Source organism: Semicossyphus pulcher, unplaced genomic scaffold (assembly GCF_022749685.1).
Source record: "Semicossyphus pulcher isolate SPU_LCO1_2020_fin unplaced genomic scaffold, fSemPul1.0.p SCAF_9, whole genome shotgun sequence".
Taxonomy (NCBI): Eukaryota; Metazoa; Chordata; class Actinopteri; order Labriformes; family Labridae; genus Semicossyphus; species Semicossyphus pulcher.
In genome coordinates this window covers 24,894,724-24,915,741 of record NW_027211770.1, presented here as the reverse complement: position 1 = coordinate 24,915,741, position 21,018 = coordinate 24,894,724, and the positions used below count along the sequence as shown (strand labels likewise).

General features: G+C 42.1%; 1 protein-coding gene across 2 annotated transcripts in view; it reads left to right on the top strand.

Annotated features, from left to right (window-relative positions):
- Positions 1–21,018, top strand: part of slc9a1a (solute carrier family 9 member A1a) — a 31,538-nt gene that overhangs the window by 3,555 nt on the left and 6,965 nt on the right. Inside the window, exons 2-10 of one of the 2 annotated variants that reach the window (XM_069655546.1) lie at positions 6,748–7,220; positions 9,565–9,815; positions 11,969–12,186; positions 13,849–14,051; positions 15,434–15,523; positions 18,340–18,410; positions 18,689–18,865; positions 19,539–19,665; positions 20,336–20,437. In XM_069655546.1, the coding sequence (XP_069511647.1) occupies positions 6,748–7,220; positions 9,565–9,815; positions 11,969–12,186; positions 13,849–14,051; positions 15,434–15,523; positions 18,340–18,410; positions 18,689–18,865; positions 19,539–19,665; positions 20,336–20,437 (1,712 nt within the window). Of the gene's footprint in view, positions 1–6,747; positions 7,221–9,564; positions 9,816–11,968; positions 12,187–13,848; positions 14,052–15,433; positions 15,524–18,339; positions 18,411–18,688; positions 18,866–19,538; positions 19,666–20,335; positions 20,456–21,018 lie in introns of both variants that reach the window. The other variant, XM_069655545.1, reaches the window with a different exon arrangement.

Genomic DNA, 21,018 nt, shown 5'->3' with positions numbered 1-21,018 from the left:
TGCTTGCAGTGAATTAGTGAATGAGTCACGACCATGTTCTCAGCAGTGCTCTAGTTTATTACTGTTTGTGGAGTTCGTTTTGGCAGTGCAGATAATGAACTGAAATGGTTGTTATGAAGCAAACAGTGATTATTGTTGTATGTGTGAATACGAGTGAATCACAAAAAGACAATCACTGTGTGTGCTATACTTGCTACATTTGTTAGGCTGTTCAAGCACTTACAGTAAGCAGAAGTAGTACCTTAGTGGAATTACAGATGTTTTAGAGAAGTCTGGTTATTTTTTTTTTGTGTCTTTGCTGTTTTTTTCCCCTGTAAATGTCCCTGTGAATGTTGCGCTATTCTCTACAATTCTGAATGTCTAACATGTTTGTGCTGTGTCTGCACCTTCTGTGACAAAGCTTCTTACTTGAGGCTAAAAAACTATCTATCAATTGAGACAGCAGGAAGTGACAGTGGGGGAAAAGCAGAAGACTGCACTCATGCAGTCTTGAGTCACCACAGGTTCAAGCAGGTCAGGAGGTTTTAGAGTGAAACGCACAAGCATGACAGGAAATATTAGCGCATATTATGAAATAACTGATAACAGTGTCCGTCTGTCATTGTTATATAGTGAGATACAGCACATATTCAGTCACAACCTACAATTTTAACTTTAGCAGACGTACTGGTCATCCATCAGTGTTTAACACTGTGTCACACAAACACAATGTTGTTATTTTAATAGTCTTTTCCAACCTTTTGTTTTTTCTTATTCTTACACCTGAATATCTGCCAAGCTGTTGGCAGTGTTTTGCCTTTTAATTAGCAGACACTAATCTGTGGTCTTCAATCCAGCGTCAAACTGTGTAGTTTAATTTTCTTAAAGGCATTGTGTCTTGATTAAAACTATTTAAGGAATGTAGCAGTTGTCGAGCTTGATTGTTTGCAGAGTAAACGGTTCTCTGAGTTCAGTCAGTGTGTCACAAACTGTACAACTCTTATCTGTAAAGATGTGTTATCTATTTTATGGCTTAGCACAAAAGTTTTCTTGAGAGGAAAATGCTCAACTGAAAAACAGATGACCTTGCTTCACGAGTATTCATATAGACAGAGAAACTCTGATCACTAGAGGGCCTAAGTAGAGCAGTGCTTGTAACCGACATTTGATACTGTCACTGAGTTGTTCTCCGTTCAGTAGTTAAAGTGGAAGATGTTCTTGTGAATTATACTAAGGATCAAACAGACGTGTTGTGGTGTTTCTATTGCTTAGAATGTAGCCTAACCTTCGGAGGAATCACCTGTTAGGGCCTGTCGTAATGTTGTGCAGATGTGGCATCAAGGGTCAAACTGAAATATACGACAAGCAGCATTGCATTATTAATACTTTCAACAAACACCGGCCTTGCTCAAGCAACTCTGACATCACAATGATTTGCATCATAAAATCAATCAGTGACTCACAAAGGCTTGTCTTTTACTCAGCATTGTTGCCAGGAACAAGCTCTGCATCACTCTGAATTAAAACTGTTTCTTGACCTTCCTTTGAACGTCAGGATTTTTAGGCGTTGGAAAGCTGGTCGGCCAGTTTAACGCCATGATTTATAGGAAGGGAAAGGTCACTATTTAAATGTTTTCTCTCTTGAACTAGCGGATTTGGGTGCCAACGGTGTGCAATTAGTCACCTGGCAACAGGAAACAGTTGTTGCTCATGTGTAGCAGGTACCAGGCTGTGCTAACACTGTGACACAGCCTAGACGTGAAAGAGCTGTCACCCTTTGCTGGTTTTTAATAACCTTGCTGCATTAAGGCTCTCAGGAGGGGGTGCAACAAGGACAAAGCGCCTGTCATTGTTGACAAGCAGCCAGGATGAACTGCCTCATCTTACAGTTGGCATAAGAATCCTTCCTTATGTCAAGACTGCACAGTCTTTGTCATACAGTACACTTAACTCTTATCTTCTACAGACATACGTATGTCTCAACAGCGCTTCCAGTCATGTTGTGAGTAGTTCTTTGAACATTCCAGCCCTCCTTTTCACAATCTTATCTCCAGTGGTTTGGCTCTTCACTTGAGGCCGTAATTGAAGTCATGCAGGAGAGATTTAAGTAAGTGTGAACTGTCACCACTTAGGCTTAGTTGGACTTTTCAGACTCCGCTGAGCCCTTTTGTCCCCAGCTCTCGGTCCTGCTGGGACCAGTATTGATGCTGAAATGTGTTTTGTCCCATTCTCATCCTGGTTCTCAGGCATGCACAGTCTTCGCTTGTCCCTTCTGGTCACCCATGAATGATAATGGGTCATTTAGAGAGTCATTATTGCATTCAGTGTTTAGTGTGCCACTGCTGGAGGCACCAGCAGTAATGCGTTTATTCCAGCCAGTCGTGACCTTTCCTGAAGGGCTACTATACTGCAAGGTTTTTTATAAATGACTTTCTCTGCAGAGCTTGGCCGTTGGAACAGTTTAGGTACTGTCTTTCCAAGAGAAATGAAAAACATCCCTGTTACAATACATCCTTATCATCTATACAAAGTGCCATATCGTCATTCAGTAACAAAATTGCCGTATTTTAGTAGTTTTTGATGAGTTGATAGAAATGTAACTGATTGGAAAAAATGTACCTATTGATATTGACTTATTTCGATCACATTCCACTGAATTGAATCAAATAAAAATAGTGTCGTGGCGGACTCGTTATAATATAAGGGTTCATTATAATATCGTATGAAACTTGATGAGTTACACCCCTACTTAGCTGCTCAGTAATGTTCTACAACTTCTCCTGGGTAAGCAAAATGGCGTGAAATGGTTTTAATACTGGTGTGAAAATAGTTTTAAAAATGACCTAAAAGAAATTTAAATCATATCCATCTCATTGATTCAAAGGGTTAGCCGAATGTGTTACTAGACTAAAATACCAAATTTATGCGAAATGTACTGACTCAACTCAAAAACACAAAAGCACTCATTTTTCTGATATGGATAGAAGATTTTTCATAATGTGGAATAAGAACTCTCGGACAGGACGAGATTAAGAGAGGCTAAACTGATATATATTTTCAAAAAACAAGCCTCAGAAGTGATTTTTATTGCTTGATTAAGTTTTAAATGTCAGCTTATTGTGGCCTATTTATGGATCATGAATTATAGAATGAAAGCTCTGAGCTAAAAGTCCCCTTGCACAGGTTCATTACTGAATGTCACACGGAAGAAGACTTAACAAAAGGGATCATGGGAATGCTTGTCATCTAATAATAACACTACTTAGTTTCCCACTCCACCCTCTGGATTCACTTTTACTTGTTTCTTTAGAGTAGAGCATTGAAGCATGTGTTGCCTATCATGAGTATAAGAAAGCTGTGCGCTTCCAGAAAGTCATCCTGTGGTGAAATTGCTCTTTAGCAACCTAAAACCTCAGCTGCTCAGTGATTAACAGGAGATATAGTTTGTGTAAGTCGGCCACTCCCAGGTACAAGTGTTTATACATTTGTGACACTCTGTCTATCTCTTGCAGTGCTCCCAGTTGGCAGTGCTAAAAATAAACATCTGTTTCTGGTCAAGTTGCTTATTTAAATTGAGTTGTAAAGAGCATTCCATTCTCAATGATTTTCCACGCACATCATGCTGCAGACATGAGATGCAGTTCTTAGATCATGTTGGTTGGTTGTTGCAGTCTTTCGACTTTCTCATAGCTCCATAGCAGTGCAAACATTCAATGTGATATCATACATACGTGTTATGTTTACTAAGAAATGTAGGGCACAAGCCCCCCGAGGTCTGACTTGTAAAAGTAAATAAACTTTGTTTGCAGGCCATGTTTCTTTGGATCCTAAACCACCTTGTATGCACTGCCATCTTTTTTCTGTCAGCTTGTAGCAACTTGAAGCAGAGTGTCTGCAGCCCATGACACATTCAATTATACTGTTGCAAAATTGAGGCACAATCCTAGAAAAGGCCTGTTTTAGATGGACCAGATTTCTCGGTATCGGTCTCAAAAATCCCATATGGGTCAGGTCTAATTCTTTATACACAATGTAAATAAAACAAGGTGTTAATAAATAGAATAAACGTTCATTTACTGGCAGCTGTTTTTGTAAAACACTATCGTGGGTATTAGCTAATTGAAAGGCTTGTTACTATTAACTGTTTGTCTTGGGACCAATTAGCTTCCTGGAGGTGTGCAGGCCTCTTTGTATGACCTGGTGTCCCCCACACGGAACAGAGACCTGTGTAGTGGGAATGTCTTTAATTATGTAACAGTGTCTATTGGGGATTTAGATGCTGTGAAAACGAATATATGTTGCCAACTTAGCTTCCAGTGATAAAGATGGATGCTTTCCTCTGAAGAGGCATTGTGCTTTGGACCGTCTCAGACCTAGCTGTGGAATTTACATCCTGCTCGCCACATAAACTTTCCAGGGGAGTCGCACAGGGTTTCCGTTTACTGTGTTTCCAGCAGTTATCACAGAATATCTTTGTTTACCCACCAGGCCTCTGTAGAGCTGTGGGTGGTGCCTGTTTTCTAATAAAGTGCATCGGAAAGAGCCTCTGACATCTCGTTGTGGGGAAATTAGTTCTCCACAGACCATTTAAGATAAAGACTTCCTCACTATCTTTCCTCAGAGCTCCACAGCTACGGCTGCATGCAGCTGCATAATCCACAGACAAGCACTTGTTGAGCTTGTGTGATGAAACACTTCGACTGTTGTACTCACCCAGCCCCCTTCCTCAGATGTATTTTACTTCACAGTGAATATCTGATGCAAATTTCTACTTCCTGTGTTGAGAAAGCGACACTGAAATGATAAAACTAAAGTTGAATATAAGTTCAACACATGTACTATGATGTACTTGCAGTGGTAGTTGTTTTTCTAGTGGGAAGCATGTGTGCAAGACAAATGCATAACAAACCGTGATGTGGTAATGAGTGAATATTAATTAGCTTCTCTGTTCCACCATCGTCATTGTGCAAACTGGAGCCTGCCTGTGCTGCTCACCTGCCTGCCTCCACTCTTTGCTCAAGAGGAAACACACCCCTGTGGCTATTGTGCCAGATGGTCCCTGCACCATCCATGCTGGTCCATATTGTGCTTATTGATAGTTGAACATGTACTGCTGTGGATGCTGTTATCTAAGCCTTTGACAGCACCATGGGTTAGAATTCTTTCTACAATTTGAATATACAATTATAGGGGTGGGTGGACCACACATTTCCATTTGATAGCTCCAGGCAAATCTAAAAAAACGACTTGGTGACATGGCGCAATTAACCCGTCAATCCCTCTGATTCCATCTCTAATATAAACACCCACACCAACTGCAAACTGCAGGTCTCATTGTGTTTTTCTCAGGAGCATTGCGCCCGTTTTAGGGGCATATAATGTAAACACTTTTATCATATAAGAGCTTGTACCATCAGTTTGCACGTTTCTCTACAAAATTGCAAAATTGAGTCAACTGAGGTGGCAAAATGATTTGCATCATGCTCACTATCATGATATCTATTTATAACAGCTTTTAGTCTGTGTGTAAGCATGTGACCTTATCTGGTTCCTATTTCTGTGTGTTTGTTAGTGTCCATGCTTCATGTTATCAGCTGGTACAGTGGCAAGGCCCTGTGCTGCTGTAGTTTATAGTAAATATAACCATGGAAGACTTCCCACTATTTGACGCACGCTGCTCTTTGCTTTGAAGTCTTTTTTTGTTTACTATTTTTGCACGGGCTGCAGTTGTCCCGTCACCTCCATGTGTACATACTGTATGCAGCTTAAGTTGATGGTATCATTTTAGAGTAAAAAAAAACGTCTGATAAGGTCAAGGCCTCACAGTTATGTCATTGTCTGGCATGAAGTCTTACTGCTTGTCTCAGGGGACTCCCAATAGAGCTGCATGTGCTGCAACATGTGAGCCATGCAGCCTCAAGCTATATCAGATAATTGCAGAAGGCTATTTCAATTATGTGGAACTCATCCAAGATTGGATTAACGCGAGGACATCTAAAAGATTGACCAGCAGCACTTTTCTCATATTCTGCATGTGGGCTTGTGACTTTCATGTATTTAAAATTGCAGCCTTGACTGGTTGACCGCCCGTCTACAATAGATGTTTTGCATATTATTTCCATTTTTTCCTTCAGATTTCACAAGCCCATGGTGTTAGCTGTGCGCCACCAGACACTTAACAGCATACAGGACACTTCACGTGTTGTTTCACCAACCTACAGCTGCAGAACTGAAGCAACACTGTATTTATGTGTTATCACAAGCTTTTTTTGTCACAGACCGTTGAAAGTCGAAATAATCAAATGAGTGCCGGCAAGCTCTGACATGCCTGCACAGCCTACGTGCAATAAAATGTTTTAACTCCTGCAATCCTTACAAGCATTGACTGTTCATAATAGTGATCGTTACGCTGAACTAACTACTCTAACGACAGTAACTCTATTATTACCTGAGAGACCTCTGCAACATCAAGGTAGCTGCATAAAGAATTTGTTATCTACGTGATGCCAACGCACTCACCAAAGTGTAGTATGTCACATCTGATTGCTCTTTTAATGTTGCTTTAGCGAGTATTCAGTTTACTGTCGCTGTCCTTCCTTTTTATGAAGTGAGACAGCAGAACAATTCCAGTTCATCTTGTCAATCAGGAACAGACACACAATGATTCACAAATACCACAAAGGCCTAAAGCAATGCATTTCCAGATAAATCACTTCCTCATTTTCTTCCATTGCATTGCATCTAATGTATTTCCCTCTGATTTCACAGGGTTCCACCTGATCCCTCGCCTGTCTGGTATTGTGCCAGAGAGCTGCCTGTTGATCACGGTGGGCTTGCTTGTCGGGGGGCTCATCAAATTAGCTGGAGAGCAGGTCCCCCCAGTGCTGGACTCCAGATTGTTCTTCCTCTGCCTGCTGCCTCCCATCATCCTGGATGCAGGCTACTTCCTGCCCATTCGTCCCTTCATGGAGAACCTGGGCACCATCCTGATGTTTGCTGTCGTGGGGACATTGTGGAATGCCTTCTTCATCGGGGGCCTGCTGTACGCTGTGTGTCAGATCCAACCAGCCAATCCAAATCCACTCCACACGATAGAGCTGCTGCCCTGCCTGCTGTTTGGCTCCATCATCTCAGCTGTAGATCCTGTTGCTGTGCTGGCTGTGTTTGAGGAGATCCACATCAATGAGCTGTTGCACATCCTGGTGTTTGGTGAATCGCTGCTCAACGACGCCGTCACTGTGGTGAGTGGCAAAAACAGGAAACGGGGTACACGGTGTTGTTAGCAGACTTTTGTGTTGATTCTTTTTGTTGTGAGACGAAGCACTTATAGTTCCATCAGTGCTAGATTGAAGGCTTGTATCTACATCTTTACAAAAATACATAGTTTGGTGTTTCTTTCATAAATCTGTAAACTAGCTCAAACTCAACCTCTGAGTGTTATCATCAGAGTAGGTTGTGCATTAAATGAAATATAAAATGTTAATTCTCTTTAAACCTTAACAGGGAGGCTTAAGCTGTCAACATGTAGCGAATGATCCACTGACTAGCCTGTCACCACACAATGATCCTCAGCTCACAGCTCACCAGCTGTTAGCTGGCCCGTTTCCATACAGCACCATCCATCGTATAAAGTTACTATTGATGCTAGCATCACATCAACTAGCACTGCATTTGCCTGAATGAATACTGTGCTAAATATTTACCATAGTATTGTAATATATACTTTGATACCCTGGGTTGATACCCCAATAGACCAAAGGCCATTGTCTCCAGCTCATATGTTCCGACTCAGGTTTGGCTTCAGTGCATTCTAAAACAAGCAGGACGGCACTGAGCCATCATTGGCAGAGCCAAACCTGCTTGTCATCTCTCTCTCTGCTGTCAGCGAGAGATAGGGAGAGAGCTTACCCCTGTTTTTCCTGTTTCATGCAGCAAATGGCCTGGGTCGGATTTAGGCCTAGGACGCTGCAGTTAGGACTCAGGATTAATAAGTAGTACATGCTGTACCGTGTGTGCTACCAGGGTGCCCCTGTCACAGGCAGTGTTAAGTACTGCAAAGCTAATCTGCCTAGCGGTGATTGGCAGTCAGTCTGACTTTAAAGAAGTCTATATTTGTATAGTTAAGTACTAAGCAAAGCCTTCATACTTGATTTTCAGCTTGTTTTATCCAGCAACACATTCAAAATTAGCAGTTTTCTTTTCCCTCACATGGGGTTGGGTGTCAAGAACCTAAAATTTCTAAAAGTTTCTAAATCATTAAGAAATTTTAATTTGCTGCTTATCGATTCGTAAACAGATTTCCCTCATGCAGAGGCGTCGCAGGGCAGGTGCGAAGCTCCGCTCATTGACATGCATGCGCATAAATTACGTTCACACGCACGAAAATACAGACAGATCGTTTCTGTATTTATTCAGTAAGGAGACTGTATCTACGTTTTTTACAGATGAGAGGGAGACAGCGGCAATACTGTAATCGTGCAGCGGAGTGAGGACACAGATCTGTGTGTGTCTCTCATGCTCTGCCTTAATAGGGTCGTAATCTGTCCATATTTCTGTCAACAACCTTTATAAAGCATCAAATCTTTACATGCAGTGGATGAGATGAACCGGAGGTGATCCACGCGTCGTTTATCAGTTATAATGCTGCGCAGGGAGGAGACAGATGTTAGGAGAGGAGCAGATATGACACAGATCTGTATTTCCATATGCTGTATAGTTCATATATTTCACTGTCAAACACAGAGCTGTGGAGGAGCATCATGCTTAATGATCATAAGTTTATAAGTTTCACAGTATCACTTCACTCCAAACCCACCCGCTACCTCTCTCCCTCCCTCTGAGCGCCTGCGCAGCAGCTCTCCCCCTCTCTGTGCTGCGAGTCTGTATCACAGTATAGTATAGTATAGTATAGTATAGTATAGTATGATGTGTTTTAAAGTCTTATTACGATGCATAATGGATTGGACCAACAGAAATTTCATATCAGAATCATGTTGGGTCAACAACAGTCTATACATAGATGTGAAGCCTGGGTTGCCAGGTCTGTGGTTTTCCAGCAGACTGGGCTACTTTCAGAGGGTTACTGCAGGCCCTGTGCAAGGCCCTTTAGAGGCGCCAGGCCTTGCACTTTTCTCTTCTGTGAAATAAGCATGTGACCTGTTTTTACCCTGCCCTTCACAGAATTGGAATCGAGAATCGTTAAAAATCTGAATCAGAATCGTTAAAATCCAAACGATACCCAACCCTACCCTCACAGGATAGATAAAGGATGTGCTCGGCCTCTTTATTTTCAAATAGCATGTCCAGAAGAATCGCGTTGGTGGCCAGCGATGAACATAAAAACTGAAAGGATTCAAATTTACAGGCTAAATAGTGTTTTAGAAATAGTCTCATCCATGATCTGTTCTTCCAAAACCTTCATTTAAAAAAAATGTCCTGGACAGGTAGCACTGAAGGAGAATAAAATGAAGACTTCCTCCAACATCTTTATGATTTGACATGTTTAAGGACTTTTGGTTGTAGATTTGTGATCATCTAGCCTATTCACTGTTTTCTCCCCCTCTCTCCCCCTCCTCCCTCCCCTAGGTGTTGTACCACCTGTTTGAGGAATATACAGCTGCGGGCACAGTGACTGTAACGGATTGTGTCCTGGGCGTTATTTCCTTCCTGGTAGTTGCGGTGGGTGGCGTTCTGGTGGGAGCTATCTATGGGATCCTGGCTGCCTTTACTTCACGCTTTACCTCCCACACGCGAGTCATCGAGCCCCTTTTTGTCTTCGTGTACAGCTACATGTCCTACCTGTCCGCTGAGATGTTCCACCTCTCTGGAATCATGGCGTAAGTTTGGGGATGTTTTATAAACACACTTAGAGAGTTTAGGACCAACAGAAAAAAACAATTAAAACTATTTACTTGAGTGTGAAATGTGTCACTTTGCTACCATATTGTTTAATATTCTATAATGATATTTTCCTTGTGCAGTGCCAGTTCATTTAGATTTATCCTTCTCATCCTTTTCTTGTTTTTACCAAGTTGAAGACTTCCACTGAATCTTTAAAGCTGTAATCTCGAAGAGCTCAGTTTCGTCCTCTTTGGCGGCACCTATGGCGATAAACGGTGATTGTGTGTGCACACTAATGGTTGTAACTCTTGATTTTCTTCGCTGACGGTCGCTTTCCTCCTTATACTGTTTGCCTCATCTGAGCGTCCAATTTGTTACTTTTACTTTGAATTTTCACTTATTTTTGAAGTTGTATCTGTAGTCATCGATCTTTTCTTTTTTTGTTCAACCATAGTAGATTACTGTTTACTCACAACACTTGCAGAGACCGGAAAAGCAGCCGCTTAGCGCCGCCTACCCTCTCTGGCAGACCAACCACTGCTGGGTGATGGAGAACGTGTCACTAACTGGGCGCCGCTTGTGATTTTTTTCAATGAGTCGCCACCAACATCTAGTCCATAATAATAATATAGACTGCAAATGCGAAGGCTTTCATCAGTGGGCCATCGGCTCAATCACCATTGTGTTACCTCATTCGGCGATAGATAGTGACTGAACAGACATTTATTGAAATGAAATGAGATTATTTCTTTAAGTTTAGCAAAATTGTTCCGAATTGTAGTTAAAACTTTAGTTAAACAACATATACTCCATCTAATGAACTAAGCACATCATGTCCATTATCCATTAGCCATTTGCAGCCATGTGTTTTTAGTATTTGTATTTCACACTGTTTTAATCCATTATTTATTGCTGGAAATGCAAACAAGAAATATCAAAAGTGACCTTTAGTTCCCTGTTGCGTTCCCATGGTTCCATCATTGGAGCTGTTTGGTTTCAAAGTGCCTTTAGAAAGTAACATTGTACCTATTTAATATCAGCAGGTTAAATTATCATTGTTAGCATTGTGATTTTAGCATTTTCTTGACAAACACATTTAGTTACACAAGCATATACTTCATGATATGTCTACTCAGAAAACAGCTTTTAAGCATGTTACAACATTGAGTGCATGACTGAGAAAGTAAACACGTATCCAAGAAGCTTTTGTGTGTTTGTCTACACTGAAAGTTTTTTCATACAACCTGTAAACTGTAAAGTACTCCAGCTCCTTCAGACATGTCCCTCTTGTATCGCATGTTTTTAATATGTAGTTCTTCCCTCAGTGATGAGATGTCATCGTCTATATCCAACATTGCCCCTGCAGAGGAGATCTATTTCAGTCACTCCCAATGACAGTAACTCAGTAGTACAACATGGCAGATTACTCTCCTTGTAACCAGCTGTATAATGAATTAAACTGATCTCACGGCACCTAAAGCCTGAATTTATTGCCATCCCAACATTATCTGAGGTGCCGTTTCTCAACAGCTCCTCCCCCAGTATGTATCGGTCTATTTTCTGTTTTAAGGTGCGATGAGTTATTGATGTTGCAGACAGCAGGGGATGATTTACTTAGTCTCCCCTCTGAGCTAGGGTTGAAGGATATTCAGCGTCAAGGCCGCCTGTGCCTGTCTTCTTGCACCTTACATCAGAAGCTAAAATTGTCGAGGCGTTTTTTTTCAATGTCATATGTTTACAAAGAAGAATTGAAACAGCTCACTAAGGGTTTCCTTCCACTGTTCCCCAAATGTCACAGCCACACTTGTATTAACCCGCAAGAAGAATAGGGATGGATGCAGTGGGTTCATTTCTGGCATCAACATTTCTGACATGCAGAGATTGCATGGCCCAGGATTGAAATACAGAAGTGGTCACCAAACAGACATGGAGACATCTGCGTTTGTGTCACATGTTTTCTTTACAGTTTGGAGCTCAAGCTGTGTAACTACAGCAGATTCATTCACACAAAGGCAGTTCTTCTAAAGCAGTGTTTCCCTTTAATGTGTAGCTTTATCTTATGTGGCTTAATTCTAATCGTATGTTCAACAGGTCTCCTCTACTTTCATGTTTTTTCTACTAAGCAAGCGTTTGCCTCTTCTCCTTTCAGGTTGATTGCATGTGGGGCGGTGATGCGACCATATGTGGAGGCCAACATATCCCACAAGTCCCACACTACCATCAAGTACTTCCTTAAAATGTGGAGCAGCGTCAGCGAGACACTGATCTTCATCTTCCTCGGTGTGGCTACGGTGGACGGACCTCATGCCTGGAACTGGACCTTCGTCACCGTCACTGTCATCCTGTGTCTGGTGGCTCGGATCATAGGTCAGCTCTACTGCAGTATTTTGCACATTTACTTCTACAAAGAAATGGTGCCATGTGGGGGTGTGTCGCAATAATGCATGAAAGGGAAACAACTGCAAATGCAACAAAGGACGTGCGCTTTGTCACAGGGTTTGAGGTTAATTCTTAGATGTTTGATAATGCAGATGGCACTACTGACTTCCTCTTATTAACAGGCCTTAAATGCAAGTCAAAAAGCTTAGTACTCGTCTTCAAATGAGAAAATGAGTTATAATTTACACAAGAAGGATTTCTGTGTGTGAGGAGACCTTGTTCTCATAAAGGGAACTGGGAACGCTGACAGGCGATAATGTTGCCATCGTCTTTCATCACACAGATGTCGGTGTGTGAGAGGAACCTCCGCGGAGGATTTCCATGTAGTCACAAGTCCTTCTGTTGATCATTTCTCACTCTGGAGTTATTAATGTTGTTAGAGAGAGATAGTAAAACTGAAAGAATGATGACGTGTTCAGTCATGCTACGCTGAGATCTCTTATTTATTTAAAGTCTTTAGCCTTTGCACATGATGACGCTTTGGGAAAATATGTTGTCTGTGACTGACCGAACAACTTCAGTTGTTTTCACATGATGTTGTATCATGTGATGCATGTACAAAGTGCATGATCCTTGACTGCAGCAACTCAAAGTGCCTTATTAATGATTTTTGCAGGTTTAAGGTTGTCTTGTACAGCTTAATACTTTCCTATTTTGATATAATTAATACAATATCCAATTTATACTACACTGTGGTTGAGTGTAGTATTAAGTCAGAGATATACTTGCTTTTAACTACACGTACGCATGCTTGCTGTCGTGCATTCCCTGCATCTGTTTGGCGCGTCGGCTGTGCCAGTCGTCAACGCTACATGTACGAGAGTTGCAGTATGATTGGTAGGGGCAGTGTAGCAGCAGAGGGGATGTGACAGGGTCAACACAACAGCAGGAACAACAAGCGCTGATAAACCAAGTGTGCAATTATCTATATCTACGATGTGTCGTTACCAATGCACAGTAACAAACATGCCTGTCAAAATAGCTTGCGACAGATTAGTCGACATGGAAACCTGCAAAACTAAATACAAACGAGTCTGGGACTGTTACGTGTGTGCACAGAGGAACGTGTTGGAGAAACGGAGTGTCCACCGAACACACAGTGAGTGTAGCCATGTCTGTTGTTTACATCCCACAAATTCGGTAGTTGCATATGGCCTCAGCTCTCTGGTGTGCCCCCTAGAGGTATCCGTCAGTAACCCGCATAGTGCATAGTCAAGTATGTGAAAAATTACACTCGTGACACAGCCAGTTGTGTGCGTGAACACAAAGTTAAAAGCAAGTATTAATCTGGCTTTACACTGAATTACACCTTCACGTCTGTAAGGGAAGGTTGATTTTAAGAAGTTGCGAGCGTAGAACACAGCCTGTCCACAGGCGGTGGGGAAAAGGACTTGATGCTATGAAGTTCTAAGGGGCCAGTTCCCTCTCAGTGACTCCTCAGAAACCGCACAAGAAAAATGCTTGTTGTTTAAAGTTCTGGCTTCTTTAACTGATCAGAAATAATACCAGTTGAACTTGGTCTGTAACATGAAGTTAAAAACACACTCTGATAAAGACGCCTCTCACTTCTCATTACATCGTCCTCTTTAGGTGTGGTTGGTCTCACTTATGTGATCAACCAGTTCCGCATCGTCAAGCTGACCACCAAAGACCAGTTCATCATCGCCTACGGTGGCCTGCGAGGGGCCATCGCCTTCTCCCTTGGTTTCCTGCTTAACAAGGATCTCTTTCCCATGAGGGAGATGTTCCTCACTGCCATCATCACCGTCATCTTCTTCACTGTCTTTGTTCAGGTAAGACTACCGTAGTTTAAGTTGTCCTGTCCTCATCATGCAGTTATATTAAGAACACAAACAAAGCATGACTGCAGATGTTAAATTATCTTCTTTGGTTATGCAAAGTGATTCCTGTGTTTTGACTCTCTACTAACAGTGATAATATTACAGGTAGAACATAACACAGATATATTTTCCTCTGGTTATTGTTTCACACGTTGAATGCATGTAACCTACTTATTTCCATCTGTCGTCATCCGCTTTACTGGTTTGCAAAGCATGTTTTTGGTGCCTCGTGTAGTGCCTTGACATTTCATAAAACACGTTACAAAACAAATCTGTCTCAAAAAAGGCATTTAACTTACAATCATTCAATTAAACCTCGTTTATGTTGTTCCTACTGGTCATGCAGAGGATTAAACATCAAACAAAATTCCTCAGTGGTGAAATTTTCTTGGTCTCTTGTGGTGTTGAAGTAAACAGCCCCAGCTGTCATTTCAGCTTGACTTTGAAGTCCACTGACGGACAGACACGCAGGTGTGCTTATTCATGCATCAAATATAAAACGTATACAGAGGTAATACGAAATGTGGGTTATGTAGGGATACATTTGTGAGTCTTCTCTCTGAGGAAACCTGAAGACAACAAAAACAGTAAATGAGTGTATGATAAGGACAAACTAGCAGTGATTGCATGCGTATTATGTGGAGCCAATTGTAAGTATTTTGTCCTGTCAGAAAAACCTCCAAATGAAACCAAAAACAGATTCTTGGATGTGAATTGGACCCTGAATGGAAGCAGCTAAAATAAAACCCTGAAGACAAGTTTTTTTCTCCTCAGAGGCGAGATTAGAAACATATTTTATTCATGCTGCTGCAGTCTGATGCTGAGACAGATACAGACCAGGAGAGAGGCCCCTTTCACCTGCTATGAGGCGTTATAGTGTGACTGAGTGAGAGTGGGATTGAGTGCTACATGTATGAAAAGATTTTGAAAGCAGATATCTGTAACTTCCTCATGTTGTCAATGTCTAAAGCAGGTGAGAGGTTTACAGTAACAGTAGCAGGAAGGTTGTTGTGAAAGGTTAATGTGAAAACATGCTGTGAGTCTATCAGCCATTGCAAAATGTGCCAGCAAGTAAAGTGTGATTCTGCTAGTATGCTTGACTTGAGTGAATGAATGCACAGCCGTAGCAGCCCTGTTTTATCTTTGAGTGTGGGTTTATTTGTTCTACATAACTGGCACAGAAGACGGATTTAAAATTACAGATAAGAGATTTAATGAGCTTGTGAAACTCCACATGTAACCTCCGTATTTCACTCGTGCACAGAATGACTAAGGGCACATTTCTTGGTCTAACTAAGGTCGGGAGGTGTTAATCATGTTGTGCCTTCACGCAGGGCATGACCATCAAACCCCTGGTGGAGCTGCTGGCAGTGAAGAAGAAACAGGAGGCCAAGCGCTCCATTAATGAGGAAATCCACACCCAGGTACAACCTTTTCACCTTCAACCATCCTCAGCCGTCATTGTCAGACGGATGGTGTATACATATTAATATCACCCAAGGGACTTTTGTTATGCAAAGGATGAATGACATGTCAGACTAGTTTAAAATGGGTTGAACCATCCGTATGAGTTGATGTAATACATGTAAAAAAAAAAAACAGATTAATTCATCAACTTCCTCGTTCACCGTGCTACCTTGTTGAGCAAGATGACTGCACCCCCAATCAAGTTCTTTTTTTATATACACAGACTGGTAAAGGAATCTAAACACTAGTCATAATATAACTTGTATACACCATTGCACATATAATTGGTATTGACTTGTTTTTCTGATGTTATTACACATTTCTTACATTCATCATGGTTATGTAAAATCTGTTTTTCTGCAACAAGCCTCTGAGGCGATTTAGCTCTTCAAACTTTGATCGCTGCTGCCACCTACTGGCTGTGTGGTGGTACTACATCACATATGCTTCACTGTAAAGATGCAGGTAGAGCAATCGAAAGATGAGAGAATAACTGACAGTTTTGTGCCCAGTTCCATAAAAGCAATAATTCTTCATCTAGCAAAATATAACACACACACACACACACACACACACACACACACACACACTCTCACAAACTCACACACACCTGCAGCTTTTTGTACTCGCACACATTTGTTGTACTCAACACATCCACCTCTGGCCACCGTCGTCCACAATCCCTGAGTGTGTTAAAGCTTTTAATACAGCTCAGATAAGCGTATACTCATACACACGCGCCACACACCACAAACAGCCATCTCTGGGGCTTTGCAGTAAGTCACCAGTGCTCGAGGCAAGAAGAACAGGCTGTCCTAATGGCTGCTCCTCCACAGTGAAGCACCAGTGATAAGAGCCAACAGAGCTGGCTGAGGACCGATGTGTACTGGGCTACTACTTACAAATAAAGTGTTCCCCAGTCACTCCTCCAGCAAAGAGGCTGTGAATGTATTTGTTTATTTTGGCAGGCTGTTAGACGGAGTCCCAAGCCCACCTGTAACAAAATGCTGCCTTTAGTAATGTGGGAATAACATAACAACACTATACATCGCTTTAAAGTTATGTTGCTTTCAATGACGATGCGGCTGATAAATAAGATCATGTATGGATAAAAATATTTTTGCAATTTAATCGGAAAACAACCCTGAAATAGTGCAATAAAGTGGCGTACATCTATGAACCATCCATCCATTTTCTATACCGCTTATCCTGTTCAGGGTCGCGGGGGTGCTGGATCCAATTCCAGCTGTCATTGGGCGAGAGGCGGGGTACACCCCAGACTGATCGCCAGTCAATCACAGGGCTGACACATAGACACAGACAGACTTTCACGCTCACATTCACACCTACGGGCAATTTAGAGTCACTAGTGAACCCAACGAGCATGTCTTAGGACTGTGGGAGGAAGGGGGAGAACGGGGTAACATGCAAACTCCTCACAGAACAGCGCTAACCACTGCATAACGGTGCAGCCCCATCTACGAACCAGTATCAGTTTGATCAGCAGAGAATACATCACAGTATGTTGCTGTATGCCTCACCCTTCATCTTCTAGCCTTACCACTGTAGAGAAACTTTTCATACCGTTGACACTTTCCACCCCGCACACCCCCACACTGCCGGGCGGCCTCCGTATAAATCACTCTCTTCTGACAAAGCAGAAGTAAATTCTGCGGCTCCGCTTAATGACCTGTTGCCGTAGCAACGCTGGCTGTCAGACTGTCATCTGCAGGCTTAGTCAGAACAGCAGGACGACCTGCGGCCCGGCAGCAGTCTGAACAACAAATGCATCAGTGCATTTCTGCGGTCCTGTGAGCGAGAGTGCTGCCACTGTTAATAAACGCTGTCCAATCAATCAAACTGCCCGCCGCTGCCGGTGATAGAAGCGGTTTTCTTTCCACGACTTCCATTTTCAAGCTCGTAACCTGCTGTTGTTGATAATGATGTTTGCAGCCTTGCTGTGAGGGATGGTTACTGAGGTGAAGAGAAAGGTATAAGATGCATCTGAGTAATGTCTGTGGTACAAGAGAGCCTTTGATCACTTTGCTAGGCATATATTATACTCATATACTCATACACTTGAAAAAAGAAAAACACTTGTTTTCCTATAACAGATGTGTCAAGAGCCCTTTGGAAAGTCGTGTTTATAATAATAATAATGATACATTTGATTTATATAGCGCTTTAAAAAGTACTCAAAGACACTTTACATGTTAAAACAATAGCAAAGACAGTAAAAGCAATAAACAGTGTATGTATGTATATAAAAGAAAATAATTACAACAATAACATAATGAGGGATCACAGATTAAAAGCAGATTTAAATAGATGAGTTCTGTGTCCGGTGTTGAAGGAGGGAGGGGGCAGCAGAGAAGGCTCTGTCCCCCAAGTCCGGTGCTTGGATCAGGTGAGAGGTGTGAGGAGGTTGGGGTACGCGGATCTGAGGTTACAGGTGGCAGCGTGTTGGTAAAGGAGGTCAGTGAGTTGGGAAGGGGCTAAGTTGTGGAGGCCCTTGTAAGTAATGAGAATGACTTTGAATTGGATTCTATTTTGAATGGGGAGCCAGTGGAGGTTTTGAAGGACTGGGGTGATCTGATCTCTGGTCGTGAGTGGGTGAGCAGACAGGCAGCTGAGTAACATGTAGATTTGTTCACGGGGAGAAAACATTTTCATTCCCTGCTTATTGTGTTTTACGAGTAATGGAATTATTCCACTCCTCATTGACGGTTTGTCTCCTTTTTAAGAGATGGTTTTCTTCCCCTTTCATCCCCAGTTCCTCGACCACCTACTGACTGGGATTGAGGACATTTGTGGACATTATGGACACCACCACTGGAAGGACAAGTAAGGATTTTCACAGTTATATAACCTTGAAATTAGCAGTCATCAAAGAATATGGCCGACCTTATAGCTATGATAACAAATGCTCGTTCCAAGTAACAATAGCCAAAAAAGGAAGAATAAGTAAATCAGCTGAGTAAACTGTAGAGAATGTCCACATTAACCACGGCTGTAAGTGTGAAATATAACCTCTTTTATGTGCACAATGTGTCCAACATCTCTCTCTGCCCTCTTCTTCCCCCCTTGTTTTTCATCCGTCATTACTCTCCTCCTCCTCCCAGACTGAACCGCTTCAACAAGAAGTACGTGAAGAAGTGTCTGATAGCAGGCGAACGCTCCAAGGAGCCACAGCTCATCGCCTTCTACCACAAGATGGAGATGAAACAGGCCATTGAGCTGGTGGAGAGCGGAGGGGGAGTCAAGCTGCCTTCTGCTGTGCCTTCCACTGTTTCCATGCAGTAAGTTCTAAGTATACACTCACGTTGTCTAAAGTCACCACGCAGATTATCAAACTCCTCTTTAACCTGCAATAACTAATCTGTTTGGCCACTTGGGGGCAGTAGAAACAAGCTGTGAACACAACATTGGTCTGACACAAGTTTATATTCAGTATATTTACACACCAAACAGTTATGGAGCCGCATTCATTCCTTTAAAGTTTTGTTGCCTGGCCACAGGTCCCATATTTACACCTTTACCTGTGTTTTTGATCTATACCATCTCCTGATGGGAAATATGAGGCTCTTCCTGTGAGGAAAATTATGACTCTGCTGCTCCCAAAACAAGGATAAACAACTCACACACTTTATAAAACACAGTAAAGCAAACATGTACAGACATAATGAGCTAATGTGAGCTCTAATAAGTTGTATCACCTGCTGTCTTTGCTAAAAACGTAGGCTGTTCGATTACAGCAGCTGCTTGCAGTTTTAGAAACTTGCTCTCAGTCATCTGATCCTTCGATACAAGGTGGAAAGATTTAGAGGAAATGGGATTTTGTCATATCAGATTGTCATGTGTTTCAACAAATGCAAGCCTGACGGAATTTTTGATGTGTTCATGTGACTGTAATTTGTTTCCACTGACCCTCAGTAAACAAACTCTGACCTTCCCAACCTGCTTATTTCCCAGGAACATCCAGCCCAAGAAGCCTCCTCCTGCCAAGCCTGTAGAGAGAGCTCTGCCGCAGCTGCCCAGGGGCCGAGAGGAGGAGATCAGGAAGATCCTCAGGAGTAACCTTCAGAGGACACGACAGAGGGTAACGCTGCTGTTTACACGATAAGACAGACTGTTTAGTGTGCTGTTCTTTTTTGCATCAGCTACAGATTGTATTACTGGGACTTCTAAGCATATCACTTTTCATATTGATTTGCAATTATGAACGAGCTACTTCCTCTGCAACAGTGTATTGATTGTTCCAGAGTTAGAGTTAAATCAGTTGCGTGACTCATCTATTAACTATAACTGCTTTAATTTAGGGTCAAATAAGAGCATGCAGGTTAAAAAGTAATCACCACCTTTAGACAGTTATGCATGTTGAGTGTTGGATTTGTTTCTTTTTTTTTGGATTCTTTGGATGAAGTTGTATCTGTAGTCATCGATCTTCTCTTTGTTTGTTCAGACATAGTAGATTACTGTTTACTCACTGTTTAACACTTGCAGGGACCGCTTAGCAGCTTAGCTCCGCCTACCCTCCACTGCTGGCTGATGGAAAACGCGTCACTAACTGGGCGCCGCTTGTGATTTTTTTCCGTGACACCCTGTCAGTAATACTGCAAATGCAAAGGCTTTCATCAGTGGGCCATCGGCTCAATCACCATTGTGTTACCTCATTTGGCGATAGATAGTGACTTAACAGACATTTATTGAAATGAAAATCTTCGAGATTATTACTTTAAACTGATTATTTTATGTATCTTCTTCCTCAGCTGCGCTCCTACAACAGACACACTCTGGTGGCTGATCCGTATGAAGATGGCTTCGGTGACTTCCTCATCAAGAAGCAGAAGATGATTGAGCTGGAGAAGAAGGTACGATTGTCAGCCTTGGTGAGAACAACAACAACAACACTCCTTAAATCATGAATCAGTATGAGCCAGCCGTCTTGTTTTGTCCGATGTTATTGACACCCAGCTGCAGCACAATTGAGCAAAACAGGTTTTGTTGATTAGTCAGCACTGAATAGGACATTTTGTATCAGCACAGCAATGATTCACAGAAAGAGTTTTGCAATCTGGTGTATAACAAAGTAGAAGTTATATTGTAGAAAGCCGATAAATGAAAAGAAAACCCAACAGACGCAGAGCAGCTCTTGTCATTTCACCACCAGCAGTTAAATGATCGGCCAAAATGATGATTTGTGTTCTAATTAAAGTCCACCTTCAGTCTCCTGAATTAATTTTCTCGCCGCAAATGGGCGCTGATTTATCCGCACGGTTGAGTGGCCCTGCAGCACCACACACTTCCATTTCATCAGCCTGTAATTATATAATGAAAACAAACTGTTGTTTGGGGTAAATCGAATGTGCTCAAGGCCACTGTGGAGCCAGGAGGATTTCTGCAGAGAAACACGATTTTAATGGAGTTTCTCTAGAGATACTGATCAATGGTG